The sequence below is a fragment of the Centropristis striata genome, chromosome 17, assembly GCF_030273125.1.
Source record: "Centropristis striata isolate RG_2023a ecotype Rhode Island chromosome 17, C.striata_1.0, whole genome shotgun sequence".
NCBI classification, from domain to species: Eukaryota; Metazoa; Chordata; class Actinopteri; order Perciformes; family Serranidae; genus Centropristis; species Centropristis striata.
Window position 1 is genome coordinate 28,508,442 of NC_081533.1, and position 14,697 is coordinate 28,523,138.

The 14,697-nt window shown below is 36.5% G+C and overlaps 1 protein-coding gene across 6 annotated transcripts in view; it reads right to left on the minus strand.

The window, feature by feature from the left end:
• Positions 1-14,697, minus strand: part of mtmr1a (myotubularin related protein 1a) — a 33,139-nt gene that overhangs the window by 13,902 nt on the left and 4,540 nt on the right. The window contains exons 2-10 of one of the 6 annotated variants that reach the window (XM_059354570.1): positions 14,314-14,419; positions 14,178-14,201; positions 10,506-10,532; positions 6,447-6,515; positions 4,495-4,582; positions 3,234-3,328; positions 3,024-3,131; positions 2,317-2,415; positions 526-609 (exon numbers count right to left, since the gene is read on the minus strand). In XM_059354570.1, coding sequence (XP_059210553.1) covers positions 526-609; positions 2,317-2,415; positions 3,024-3,131; positions 3,234-3,328; positions 4,495-4,582; positions 6,447-6,515; positions 10,506-10,532; positions 14,178-14,201; positions 14,314-14,419 — 700 coding nt within the window. Of the gene's footprint in view, positions 1-525; positions 610-2,316; positions 2,416-3,023; positions 3,147-3,233; positions 3,329-4,494; positions 4,583-6,446; positions 6,516-10,505; positions 10,533-14,177; positions 14,202-14,313; positions 14,597-14,697 lie in introns of those variants that run through there. The other 5 variants (XM_059354571.1, XM_059354568.1, XM_059354565.1 and 2 more) reach the window with 5 other exon arrangements.

Here is a 14,697-nt window from a genome sequence, read left to right on the forward strand (position 1 = left end):
ATGGTTTCATGACCACACTGTTGTAGCATTTTGCTTAAGCTGTATTTTTGTATTTTTTATTTTGAAATAGACAAGTGGTACTTTATTTGAAAAACTGTATTAGAAGTAGACAGTGTATTAAGTTGGTCTACATGGCACTTTTTTGAAAGAAAATACAAAAGGTCAAAAAGGAAATTCTTTCTTTGTGTTCATTTGATTCCCATTTAAGACACAATGGTAACAAATGATTTACATTATGGGCTTAAAACTGACTTTAAATGTGAAATAACAGAATTTTAAACATGTAATTCAAAACGCGATTAATCGCGATTAACTATGGAAATTCTGCGATTAATCGCGATTAAAAAAATTAATCATTTGACAGCCCTAATATAAACTCATAGAAACATGATGTTGGCAAAATGCCATCATGACCCCAATGAGTTATTAATAAATTATTGAATACAGTTACATCATTTCAAAATCCTAGTATGAAGAGTGTGTCAGGCTTAATGTCTGTCAGTGGTTCAGCTGGTGTGCAGTTACCTGGCGTCTGTACTCTGCTGTTGGGTCGTACACCTTCCAGCCATCTACAGGAAACTGCTCCTTGTACAGGAAGGCAAACAGGGGCTGCCAGAGGGCGTCACAGGACATATGTTAGTATTCAGTAAATATAAAATGTAAATGCATTTTACAGGTTGTTATTCACCTCATGGAAGTAAAAAATATCTCACAGAAGAATTTCTTTAACCCATTTAGGCCTAAAACCCCTGGAAAAAATGCCTGTAAAACCTTGGGGGCAATTTTAAAATAACCCCCTAAAACCTGAAGTTTTTCTGGAAATTCAACAGAAGTGTCAAGCTGACTAAATAATCTATTTTTCAGCCTCTGTAGCATATGAAATGGAATTCATAAAGTATTTGAGAGCTTATACCCGTGGCTTTCATGAGAAGTTGAGTTTATTTGTCCAAACCTTCAATAAACTTTTTTTAAATGTTTTTTAAATTTACACTCCCACATGTATTCTGATGCATTTCATTGGCCAAGAGACCGAAAATTGGTGTTAAAAACGACAAATACTACAAAACGACATATCCGCTTTCCCGGCTTTAATGGTAGAATAACGCAACATTGCCCCCGGTTTTAATGGTAGAAATGTGGTAATGCTTTCCCGGCTTAAATGGGTTAAAAGGTGCTATAAACAACATTCAGAACATTAATATAGCAGCAAACATTACTTGTTATGTAGGCCAACGGATATAGTGGAATAATGCCTCTTGAGCAGAGAAGGAAGTTACACTGTGTGTGTTGTAGTCTAATCTTTTCTGTTATTTGTTTTGGTCGCTGGGCCCCATGTGCAAGTTAGCACATGTGAGTCCATCCCTCTGCCAGTAGCCACTCGTCCAGACTGATAAAAGTTTCTGACCCACAGTGGCCTTATTGCAGAAGTATAATGCCAAAATTCTAACAAAATGTCTGTTTCTAGATAAAAACAATTAGATTTAAGCATATCATACGATTATTTTAGCACTGTATGTCTACTAGAAAGGACAAGGTCACTGTTAGCAAGCTAATGTTAGCTATTTGCTAACAAGCTAATGTTAGCTATCTCTTAGCAAGCTAATGTTAGCTTTACTGCATAGCTTTCTGAATTATCCAAAATCTACTAAAACAGTTACATTGTGTCAAATGTTTTAGCTTTACTAACAGAAACATCGTACGCCTAAGCTAATGTTGGCTGTGTGCTAGAAAGCTAATATTAGGTTTATGTTAGCAAGCTAATGTTATATTTGTGTTAGAAAGCGATTGTTAGGTAGATGTAAGCAAGCTAATGTTTGCTGTGTTAGAAAGCTAATGTTAGCAATATGCTAGCAAGCTATTGCTAGCTGTGTTAGCAAGCTAATGTTAATTAAGTGTTAGAATGCGAATGTATAGCTTTCTGAATTATCCAGTCTATTTTAACAGTTACATTGAACTTTGAATATATTACTTTTTTCAGCTTTTCGGTTTGTCAGATTTTAAAAACTAAATTACATTACATAAATTTTTCTGTTGTTTGCTAACAGACAGAATTGATGAAGAGGCTCCTTCATTCAATATAAAGTCAATGGAGAGAAATGAATTGTTTTCCACAACTGATACAATTTTATGACGGATTTCAGAAGCTGGAAAACATCCTAGAGACAGTGTATAGAGTTTCTCCTTTTATCTGATGTTTCCAGTGCTCCCCCCTTCTGTAGAGTCAATTGAACAAGTTTAAATGAATAAACTTACATTTGAACAAGTTTATGTCGTCAGCGTAACCCTTTATATACAATTCATATTCTTGTCACTGACCAGGCCGTGGGAGAGGGGGAAGGCATGTTTGGCGAGCAGCTCCACCACGTCCGGATGGCTTTCCTCTGTCTTATAGGCGAACCTGGGACTCCTCATGTCCTGATGCAGGGAGGACACATCAGAGCACCAATCATCAGTGTCACTACCAACATGGTCTCACAGAAATCCGTGAAATAGCCACGGATTTCGCTGAACTCAAAATCTGTGGAATAGCCACGGAATCGCTCAAATTTCCGTGAAACTGACACGGATTTCGCTACAATGCAAGTTAATGACAGTCATATCCCGTGGCTATTCCAACATACAAAGTGATTATGTACATTCACTGAGTGAATATTTAGAAAATAAAACATATATTTCTCGCTAGAAATGTGATCAAAATCCATTTTTATGCAGAAACTAAGTCAAAATATTGATTTTTCACTAAAAATGAGAGAACTGTCCACCCTGTTTTTTGTTCTGACCGCTGGGACCTTGAAAGTCACGTGACTTGGAACAAACCAATAGCCACGGGATATGACTGTCATTAACTTGCATTGTAGCGAAATCCGTGTCAGTTTCACGGAAATTTGAGCGATTCCGTGGCTATTCCACGGATTTTGAGTTAAGCGAAATCCGTGGCTATTTCACGGATTTCTGTGAGACCAGGTTTGTCACTACAGACTCATCACAGTCACTGCTGAAAATATTAGTTGATTCTCTGGTACCTTGCAGACCAGCTCCAGGCCTTTGGTGTTCTCTCCCTGGTTGGGGACACTGATGGTCTCCAGTCTGCTGATGACTCCCAGGTTTACATCGAGAACAAATGGAGACTCCTGGATGTGCACAGACTGACATTAACACAAAGTACAGCAGAGAAACAATCTTTCTGTAAGTGTATATAAAAGCTATTGAATAATAAATGAGAACTGAAGTACCTTTTCCACAGTGGTGAAGTAGAGCTTGTAGTCTGTGATGGTCAGGGTTCCATTAACCAGACCACTGAATGGACAGATATACATCACATCCTTGACTACACACACACACACACACACACACACACACACACACACACACACACACACACAGAAACAGAAACAGAAACAGTATTGATTTTTTGGCAGACAGAAATCACAAAATAACATTAACCAATTGTTGAAGGGAGTTACTGAGAGAAAATAAACTTTTTATTTTTGAGCCCTTTTCTTAGATATACACTACCGGTCAAAAGTTTTAGAACACCCCAATTTTTCCAGTTTTTTATTGAAATTCAAGCAGTTCAAGTCAAATGAACAGCTTGAAAGGGTACGAAGGTAAGTGGTGAACTGCCAGAGGTAAATAAAAAAAGGTAAGCTTAACCAAAACTAAAAATAATGTAAATTTCAGAATTATACAAGTAGGCCTTTTTCAGGGAACAAGAAGTGGGTTAACAACTTAACTCTATGGAGTCTTGGGCTATTTTTTCATTTTTTAAAATTCTTTTCATGTCTTTGTAAGTCATTTTGTGTCTTTTTTTGTCATTTTGTGTCTTTTTGTGTCTTTTTTGTCATTTTGTGTCTTTTTTTTTGTCATTTTGTGTCTTTTTTTAGTCCTTTAGTCCAACATAAAATGTGATTTTGAATCTTTTTTTTACTTTCAAAACACTATCATGCTCAATAAAGAATTTTAAATGTTGCAAATGTGCATTAATTTCAGAGTACACTGAGACATTAAACTGCATCATTTTCAATTAAATTCTGGAAAAGTTGGTGTGTTCTAAAACTTTTGACCAGTAGTGTAGTTCTTCAGTAGAAACAAAGCAACATCTACCTGAAAAGGAAGCTAATGTGGAAGTACCTTAAACATGCATTATTTCTAATGGCCAGCAGGGGGCAACTCTACTGGTTGCGAAAAGAAGTCTGATTGTTTTGAAGTCTATGAGAAAATGAGCCTACTTCTTACTTGATTTATTACCCGAGTAAACATTTTCCTAATGAGTTTATGGTCTCAATTGTGAGTTTCAAGTCTTCAATGCAGCATGATGTTCATTTCGTACATTATGGTCCCATTTAAAGTAAAATATTTAAGAAAGCAAGGTATGAATTAGGATGTGGCTACCTTGTTTTTGCAGGCAGAAATAAGCACATTCATTGTGAGGCTTTAAAAATAATATTAACACACAATAGACCAAGAGATGAGGGACAGGTGAGGTGGACTTACCTGTAGTCTGGATGGTCTCTCCGGGAAGCAGAGGAACCTGGTTCTGGGACATTATGACCTGCGCCCCGTATCTCAAAGCTGGAAGGTTCTGTACAGAATAGAGACCAGTCAGTGGACCAGGACCTAGACCAGCACCACTGACACCTAACAGGGTATTACTGGGCATGCTGCTGATGAGGTTTGACTGACAGGTAGACAGCGGTCACCACTAAAAACTAAATGAATGGCTGTGAAAACTGACTTCCCTCTGAACTTTCTGCCAGTTTACCTGAAGGTTTTTCTCTGGAATTGTATTTAGATGACAGCTGCTACAAATTAACCCAAGAGACATGTTAATGGCAGAGCATGCACCAGTCACAGACAGAGAAATGGACTGGACATATGGGTTCACACTGGAGATGTAACAGGATGACGTTCACTATACCAGCTGTTCTCAACCTTGGGGTCGGGACCCCAATTGGGGTCGCGAGATGATTTCTGGGGGTCGCCAAGAAGTCAGCTCTGTCTCCACTGTGTTAAAGTGTTCATGTGTTAGTCATTTTGTGTCTTTTTAGGTTATTTTGTGTTTTTGTTTTAGTCATTTTGTGTCTTTTTTGGTAATTTTGTTTCATTTTTGGGTCATTTTGTGTCTTTTTTGGTCATTTTGTGTCTTTTTTGGTCATTTTGTTTCATTTTTTTGGTCATTCAGTGTCTTTTTTTTTAGTCATTTTGTGTCTTTTTTGGTAATTTTGTTTCATTTTTGGGTCATTTTGTGTCTTTTTTGGTCATTTTGTGTCTTTTTTGGTCATTTTGTTTCATTTTTTTGGTCATTTAGTGTCTTTTTTTTAGTAATTTTGTGTCTTTTTTGGTAATTTTGTTTCATTTTTGGGTCATTTTGTGTCTTTTTTGGTAATTTTGTGTCTTTTTAGGTCATTTTGTTTCATTTTTTGGTCATTTTGTGTCTTTTTTTTAGTAATTTTGTGTCTTTTTTTTGGGTAATTTTGTTTCTTTTTGGGTCATTTTGCAGTGCAACATGAGGATGTAATGGATGCCAATAAAAAAAAGACATTTGATTCAGATAACTTTTATGAAATAATAACCTAGTATATTAAAATAGCAAGATAAATTTCTCAAAATTTAAAAGTTTGTACATCAACAAATTGAGAAACTATCTCAAGTAACGACTAAGTGTAAGTGTTTCCACCCCAAAGAAATTGTTGTCTGTCCATTTTTTGTCAATTTCCCGGACAAATGAGAAAAATTTCAGTCAAAAATGATCTGTTTACTGAGCTTAAAAACAATAAATAGACAGGCTATATTAAGAATGACAGCATCAAAGCATGTATTCATATTATTGTTCTAATATTTTGTCCCTTATTCTAATGATTCTACGTTCGTATGCAGATATCTGTTTATAGGGATCACCTGAAAAGTTGATGTTTATTAGTTGAGATAAATGCATAAGAAAGATAGTAATGGTTTACAGTGTTATAGCAATATTAGAAGGCAACATAAGAGGATGGAAAGTATGTTAAGCTCTCAGTGAAGTCAGTAAGTAAATCAATTCTACTAGATATGTGAATTTTATTTCTAAAATATCCCTACAGCAGTAATTTAGTATTTCACTTCCATAAAATTGAGGGACTCAGCAATGACTGAGATATCCTGACTTTTAGTTCCTAGTATTAGCCAAGCTCCAAAAACGCTGGATCCTACACTTCCCACAATGCAAATCGACAGCATCTTTCAATGGACATGTCTGGTTGATACACGTCCCCAAACTCCAAACTTGATTACAACATGTGTTATTGGCTGTCAATCCTCAGGACAACAGCAGTGAAGGGAGCCGAGACAGAAGGACAGGAGCAGCAGGATGCATGCAGACCAGGACAGGGTAAGGAGGAAGTGACCAGGAGAGAGGACAGACAAACAGACAGAGAGACAGAGAGACAGAGAGACAGAGAGAGACTTGCCGAAGCATTGGAAGAATGCTCAGAATCACTTTCTCCATGGTAACAAAGCCCTTCATCTTGTGAATCTTGCTGCCGGGGAGAGCGAGCATGAAGAAAGTGAGAGACAGAAAGAGAGAGAGAGAAAGAGACATTATACAGTAAATGGACATTATTCTATATGAAGGACCCTGTTTTTACTCTCTGTAGAGAGCTCGGTGTGTCCTTAAAGAGAAGGACGAGGTCAGAGAATACACACAAAAGCCCCATTTCCATGCATGTGCTGGCTTGAGTCTGTGACTTCAGTGTGGCAGACATTTTCCATTATAACAGGACAACCCACTTTCAAGTGTATGTCCACTCCATAATAGTTATAATAGTTATAATAGTTTTGGATTTTTCTTTAGTTTTTCAAATTTTCAGTTTTCAAATTCAGTTAGTTTTTAGAGTGAACTTTTTAGTTTTAGTTCAGTTCTTATTTTTTGAAAATGCTTAGTTTTAGTTTAGTTTTTATTAGTTTTAGTGTTAGTTTTAGGTTTTTTTTAATGGGCTATGTGTTGGGTGCCAGATTCAAAGAGGTCATAACATTTTTTGCCTTTATTTCCTTTGGTTTATCCATCTTAGCCCCAATAAGGTTATTAACTCTTACAGTTCCAGGTGATTTGAATTTTGGTTTGAGTGAAAACATCCCAGTCTCAGTCAACATATTTACCATGTGTTGCATGTTAAAATAGAAACACTGAATTATGAATAGAAAAAGTTAACAAAAAAACGAAAACTAAGGACATTTTCACTATAATTTTAATTAGTTTTAGTTAGTTTTGTAACCACAAAATACAGTTTTAGTTAGTTATCGTTTTTTAAAAACTGGCAAAACAGTTAACGAAAATGTTTTTTCAATTTTAGTTTTCGTTATTTCGTTAGTTTTCGTTAACTATAATAACCTTGGTCCACTCTAGATATAATGTCATAGCTTTGATGCATGAGGCAGAAAGTAAGCAGTGGGTATTAATGCTGCTTATTAATATAGCATGAACTTCAAAACAAAATAACACCCCAACTTTTCTGTCAAGCTATGTGCGAAATAAAAAACAAAAAACTTTAGTCCAGTTTAATAAGAAGCAGCTAACTAACATTTGACTTAACTAGCTATAGAGAGCAAATGAAATGTCGTATTTTTGTAGACCAACCTGGAAGTAGCATCTCCATGGGGTCTATCGAGAATTAGCCTATGGGATTTTTGCATTGGATTTTGAATCATAACAGAAAATCGGCTCTGTGGCAAACACAAGTTTCTGATGCTTACACATTTTGTTCAGCAGGATAATCTTAACAAATTAACACCACTTTAAAAAGCTAATTTTATGCTATCACGAACTACACCACGGTCACATCCGTTAGCTTCAGACGGTTTCCAAGCTAACCAGTGGCTTTGACGAGCTAGCCGATCCGTAGCCTAATAAATAGTTTGTTAACATAATTTACAATCTACACGAGTTTGCAGGAGCACTGAAACACACAACTAGAAGCTGTAAGGCGGACTAGTTAGAGAGTTGCTCTTTAATGTCCCCGATAACCACTGTAGTCTCATTTAGCCACTTGTTAGCGACCGCCTTTTTAAGGACACTTAAAAACTCAAAAATTCACAAGTGGGGGTATTTGTTAATGTAATTTATGTCGTACAACAAAACGCATCAACATCTCTTCAGCTTGTGTCAAAACAAAGGACCTTATTTCAGGCATCTAACCACCAACCCATTCACAGTCCTCATTAAGTTTGAAAGGTTAGACCCCAGGGTGCTAAAATGCCAATAAAAAGGCCCTACAAATGTAAGTTCTGTACATATTGTACATTCACACAATTAAATATTCCCCATGAGTGTGCAAGCTAACTAGAGTTTTATCAATATACATGCAACAGTAGCCGTGTTTCCATCAACAAATTTCTCTGTGCATTTTGAAGATTCGCATGAAAAATGCTTGATGGAAACACCAAAATTTGGAAAAGCTTTCGAAAATGCGCATAGAAGTTTATACGCTTGCTTGAGTTGGTTTTTGTCTTTTTTGAAAAAAAATTTTATGCATTAAATGGGAGTTGAAAATGATTTTATTTTGAAATAGAAAAGTGGCACTTTATTTTAAAAACTGTATTTGAAGTAGACAGTGTATTAAGTGGGTCTATATGGCACTTTGTTTAATTTGAAAACTGTATTTGAAGTAGACAGTGTATCAAGTTGGTCTGCATGGCACTTTTTTGAAAGAAAATACAAAAGGTCCAAAAGGAAATTCTTTCTTTGTGTTCATTTGATTCCCAATTAAGACACAATGGTAACAAATGATTTACATTATGGGCTTAAAACTGCCTTGAAATGCGAAATAACAGAATTTTAAACATGCAATTCAAAACGCGATTAATCGCGATTAACTATGGAAATTCTGTGATTAATCGCGATTTTAAAAAAGAATCGTGTGACAGCCCTAGTTTGCATATTTCACGACAATTCATCAAATAATTGTTGAGACATTTCAGCCTGTACCAAAGTGTAAGACTGACCAACACTGTCCACCCCTGAGCCATGACAGTGTGACAGTCAGCGTCTCACAGAGAAGATTTGAGCTCCACCCGCTGCAGAAAAAAGTGACACACAGATGAATGAACCCGTTTGTTCGAAAAGTTCCATTCCACTGGTGCATGCTACAGTTTCAGATTTACACTGAACACATCCTGCCAACAAAGCCTCAGTGGAAGAGAGACAGACACTGTGTAGATGTCAAAGGACAAAAAAAAGCAAGAAGGTACGGAAAAAAGGAAAGCAGACTGAGCCGAAACAGGCGGAGATGAAGACTAACTACAGTGGAGGAAGTACTGATGGTTTGTGCAGGAAGCACAGTTAACCTCTGACATCAGTCACAGCTAATCTACATACACCTCAGACACACGCTCACATCCTCTTTACATGAAAAAGACTGCGTCACATTCAAATGTTGAAGAAGTCAGAGACTCTGTAACAAACTGGTGACAAATCTATTCACCATGCTCTTTGGACTTTAATATGATATGTCATAATATATGAATATCTTTGCACAGTTCCTCAATTGATCTTCCACCAAATGTACTGAATCACAGCCATAATAATAATAATAATAATAATACATTTTATTTGTAAAGCACTTTTCATACAGAAATCTCAAAGTGCTACAGAGACCAGAAACAAGAAAGAGAAAAACTCATTAAAATTAGCAGTAGATAAAAAAGACACGGGTAATAAAGTACATTATGCAGAGACAAAATAAAAAATAAAAAATAAAAAAAATAAAAAAATCTAGGGACAACCTAAAAATGCCTTGTCTACAAGAAGGACACACTGTAAAAAAAAAAAACCTGTTGTTTTTACGGTAAAAAACTGGAAGCTGTGGTTGCCAGAACTTTACCGTAATAAATATGGTGCAACTTTTTGTAATATTACGGTAAAATGATATTATCACTATTGATTTCCCGTTTAAGATTGCCATTTTATTCCATATTTTATCATAATAAATAAAAAGTTTTTCCATCAAAAGAAACGCTATTCTGCCATATAATTGACAAGAAAATACTTTATAAATGCCGCATGAATTAAAGATTTTACCATTAAATATTATAGTATATTTCTGTTAGAGATATGTTAGTATATTTAGCAGTGAGAAAAAGTATTTTTACAAAAATTAAATGCAAAAATGATGGCTTGTCAATATATATTACAGTATATTTTTGCTACAATCACGGTGCCAGTGTATTTTACAGTGGTAGTAATGTATTAAAAAAAATTAAAATTTAAAAAATACTATTTTGGCTGATATACATTTACGGTGTTTCATTGTTACTGAAACTGAATTAACCCATTTATCAATTTACGGTCTTTTACTGTCATGGTTTAGCAGTTTTTCACCATAAAATCCACAGACATTTTTTACAGTGCACTTGCAATATTTAGAAGCGTTGAGTCAAACAACACTTTGACTAAAACTGAGCTCCAGCTGAGAACAGACCTGTGGATATGTGACTGACATGTATAGTATTTATCAGAGGACTACAACTCTTACCCTGGGAGCTGTCAGCCGTTTGGACACCTGCAGATTAAACACACCAAGTACACAGGAGACACACACACATTGACAAAACAAATGTTGTTGGCATGAAATGGAAATGACTCTATTCGCTGTCTGATATCAAACTGAAGGTTACTTTTTCTTTGGCAAAATCATTGAAACTAACAATGTCAAATAGTACAATGTAACCGTTCTGTTTATGATGCAAGATGGGTGCAAACACACAAGAGACCACAAGCAAGTGCAACAATGTTGATTTGAGTCTCCAAGCTGAAAGCTGCTACAATATAAGCTGAGCAGATATATATCTGTGAATGCACATTCAAAACCAAGCAAGAGAAAAGTGCTACATACAGTATGACACAAGTGATAAGTCTAAAGGGCACTGAGGACTAATTCTGAAACTTTCCCACACTTCTAAGGTGTTGCTGTAAATGTCTCTGGGACGTCAATTCAATCCACCTTCATTGTGTCGGGGTGGAGGCAGACATCTTACAGACGGAGGTCTTCAAACCACGACGAATAAAACAAACTGAATGAAGAGTTATCATTAAGTTCAAATGTTTTTTTTGTGTGATTTGGGCAACCTGGCCCTTTTACCATGATACTGGGATTTATTGTCTTACAGTTATTTACTTAAAGGGGACATTTGCCAGGTTTCAACTTTTTTTTCGAATTGAATACTGTGGTAATGTTTTCTGCGGCTCAGCTGTGAAATCTGTTCTTCTAGATCCCAGTTACATAATTTGATGCAACAGTGACTTAGCTGGGATCTACGATGCCAACAGAAACGGAATCATTCTGCTGCAACAAACGTCAGCGTGTGCAGTTTTAGTGAAGTTCTTGAAGAAGTGAAGTAAAATTAGCCTTTTGAAGATTGGGAAGAATTATTAGGAAAGATTTGAAAATGATTAAGAATTCTGAATATGAATTCATCAGCTACGTCTGCTATAAGGTTATGATGATGCATCTACTTGAAAGTTACAGGAGCTCTTCTCACAATCTAGAGCTATATTTAAACACTGCTGCCACCAGGTTTACTTTAACTTCTTGACCTGAGCCCAACAGGTCAGCACAGACTATCTGGTTTCAGGTCAGGTTCAGTTGCATACTGGGCAGGCCCATGTGAAGGAACATGAGGCTATGGGTTATGGAGTTGCAATTAGTAGATGATGTTTGATTGTTGTGTTTGGCTGTATATTGGCAGGAATCTGGCAATACGATACATACCATGATACATGGTTATAATTCGATATATTATGATACTGTAAGCAAGGCAAGTTTTTTTTTTTTTTAAAAAAGGTTATGCAATCCAAATAATGAGATCTGATGAGATCATTTTATGTTCGTCACACTTCCTTTTAGGGTGTAGCTAAGTTGTTGCCAAGGTGAACGGTCAATCAGTTGTTGTTTTTTGGTATTGTCCGCATTTTCGTCTTGGAACTTTTACAGTGTGTGTTTCAGTTCATGAAAGCTAACTGTATCATTTTAGTCCCCTATAAATATTTTGTTCAGTGTTTGGTTGTACCAAAAGATCCTCTACGGAGTCGGCTGTTCATCAGTATTTTTTATTTGTCATAGATATAGCAACCCCAATCATGAATCTATTTTTAAGAACTGGATGCTGGACCAAAAGGTCTCCGATTTCTTCCAATGAAAATTGCTTGTCTGGAGCATGGGGAAGTTGCTTTTTGGGCCACAGGGCAGGCTGCAACCTCCGGGTCTGAGCAGTGAGGCAAACCAGGAAGTGCTTTAAGCTGCATTTTACCAAAAATTCCAGCAGGGGGTGCTGACGAAGGTTGCAAAAGCATTTTGGTCCATTCATTTCAACACAAAATGAGAAAACTTCTCACTTGATTTATTACCTCAGAATTTTTTGGGGGGACAACACTATGGTCTCAATCGCTATTCAAAAAGACAATTTGATGTTAATAGTTATAATAATATTATTATTAATAATAATAATAATGGCCCCATTTAGAAGAAAATAGGAGATAAAGAATGATATGATTTGGGGCGTGTCTATCTTTGATTGACAGGTGGCTAACAAGGTGTTTGGTTGGACTAATAGACACTCCAAGAGTCGCTGTTCATTTTTCTAAGTACCGTACATTTTGTTTACGTTTTTTGCTAGCCAAAACTAACATCCCAGTTAATACTACAGTTAATGCTAACATGAATTAGCAGTGACTTCGCTTAGTCAGGATGCCGGTGTAGAGAGGCGTCACAAGATGGCGACGAGTGAAACACTTGATGCCTCAAACGGGCGGTCCACAAACCCATGGGTGACGTCACGGTCACTATTTCCATAATTTATACAGTCTATGCCACAGGGGGATATTTTGCTGCAGTACCACAAGTGTCCACTGAAAAATGTCTGCAAGGCTGAGCAGTGGCACCGTGTCCAGCTCCATAAAAGATCCATGATCCCAAATACCACAGTCATACAATAATAAATTAAGGCTGTACCTTGCTAACCAAGATAGAAAGCTAGCACTTGCATTTGACTTAGCGTTTGCTATGTAGTACGTGGCCCCGCTCAGCTGCTAACCTCTCTCATGTGAAAATATGGTCACTCCTGTCTCCATATAACCAAGATGGCAACAGCCAGCATGTCAAAGTAATTATTGTCGTCATGGTGGTACATCCACTTCTTTCACACAGTCTATGGGTGGTTGACGTGAAAAGTGAAAAAGAATAATTCAAAAAATATATGTCAAATGACATACAATTATATTCCCTTATATGTGAATAATTCAAAACTGAATGTGTCCATTTCTAATTCTTCATATATTTAGCATATTATTAACTTTTGGTGTGGTAGTCCTAAAATGTGTCCACCGGTGCAACAAAATAAAGAATGTCATTATTTAATTCAGAGAATGTTGGCCAGATAAGATAGATAAGCCCAAGGCATATTAGTTATGAATATTTTTTATCAATTTACATTATTTTCAATGATCAATCAATGTAAATTGATAAAAATATTCAGATCAATACTTAAACTGCGTTGTACCAAAGGACTACCTCAAGACGACCAGTTCCAACACTGCACGGAAACAGTAATATTATGAAAATATTTGAGACAGAAGTGATCTTGTGTGCAGTCCACCTGCTCCAGAGATTCTTCTGTCCTTCCTGATTCTGGAAGGACCCCTCTCAGTAATGGGGTGGTCACATTAATGCCTGTTTTATATCTACATCATGGCGTTGCTCCAGGAGGACACCAGTTTTGCGGACAAAATGTAATGTGTCATAATAACTCTACATAGGGACCTTTGCATAGTTGAAGAACGATACTCATTGTTTGCAGATGGATTAGATGTAGAAGAATGAACTGCATATTAAAACATTAATTTTAATGAAATACTATCAAATTTTAGTAATATTTGTCACTGGGAACACAAAAATTGAGCGTCACGTCAACCACCCCTATGCTCTCAACCAATTTACTTGTTGGGGGACAAGTTGAAACAAGGTAGGCTGCATACAGGCAGAAGCAGAAGACAAACTGTACAGCAACTCAACAGTGCCTTTCTATACAATGACAACAGCTGGTATACAGTACATTCACATACTTTTAACGCACACAAAGCTTTGCGCACAAACTGCTGTGCATACATATCACACGCGTGTGTACAAATTGCCATTTTTAGTCAGCCTTACCATGAAATCTGGTCTTCTCCTAGCCTATTAGTTACAAAACACAAACGGGTGAGAAAAACTGCCAGGATAGTGAGTGAATGTGTGAGTGAGTGTGTGTGTGTGTGTGTGTGTGTGTGTGTGTGTGTTTGTTAGCTACCTTGTTTTCCCTGTTCGCAATGTCAGATGGGACTGGTCCTGAGATCTGACTGGAGATGGTGGCTGCTATCAGCTGTTTACACCACTCTACATGTGAACCTGTTGGACTGAAAGGAAACAGATAAGAAAATGGGGTTGTCACGACGATACTAAGATTTTCAACTCGATACCGATACTCAGGAAAATATTTGATACCCGATACCATTTTCGATACCACAAGGATAAAAACAAAGACCCCAAAATTTAATAGAAATATTTTTAACAACAAGAAAAATGCAACATGTAAAAATTAACAGAAACACAGGTTAAATATTTATAATAAAAAACTGTTGTGCAAAAAGAAACTGCAACTATGATAACAAGCTTCAGGTCTGAGGTAGTGCAA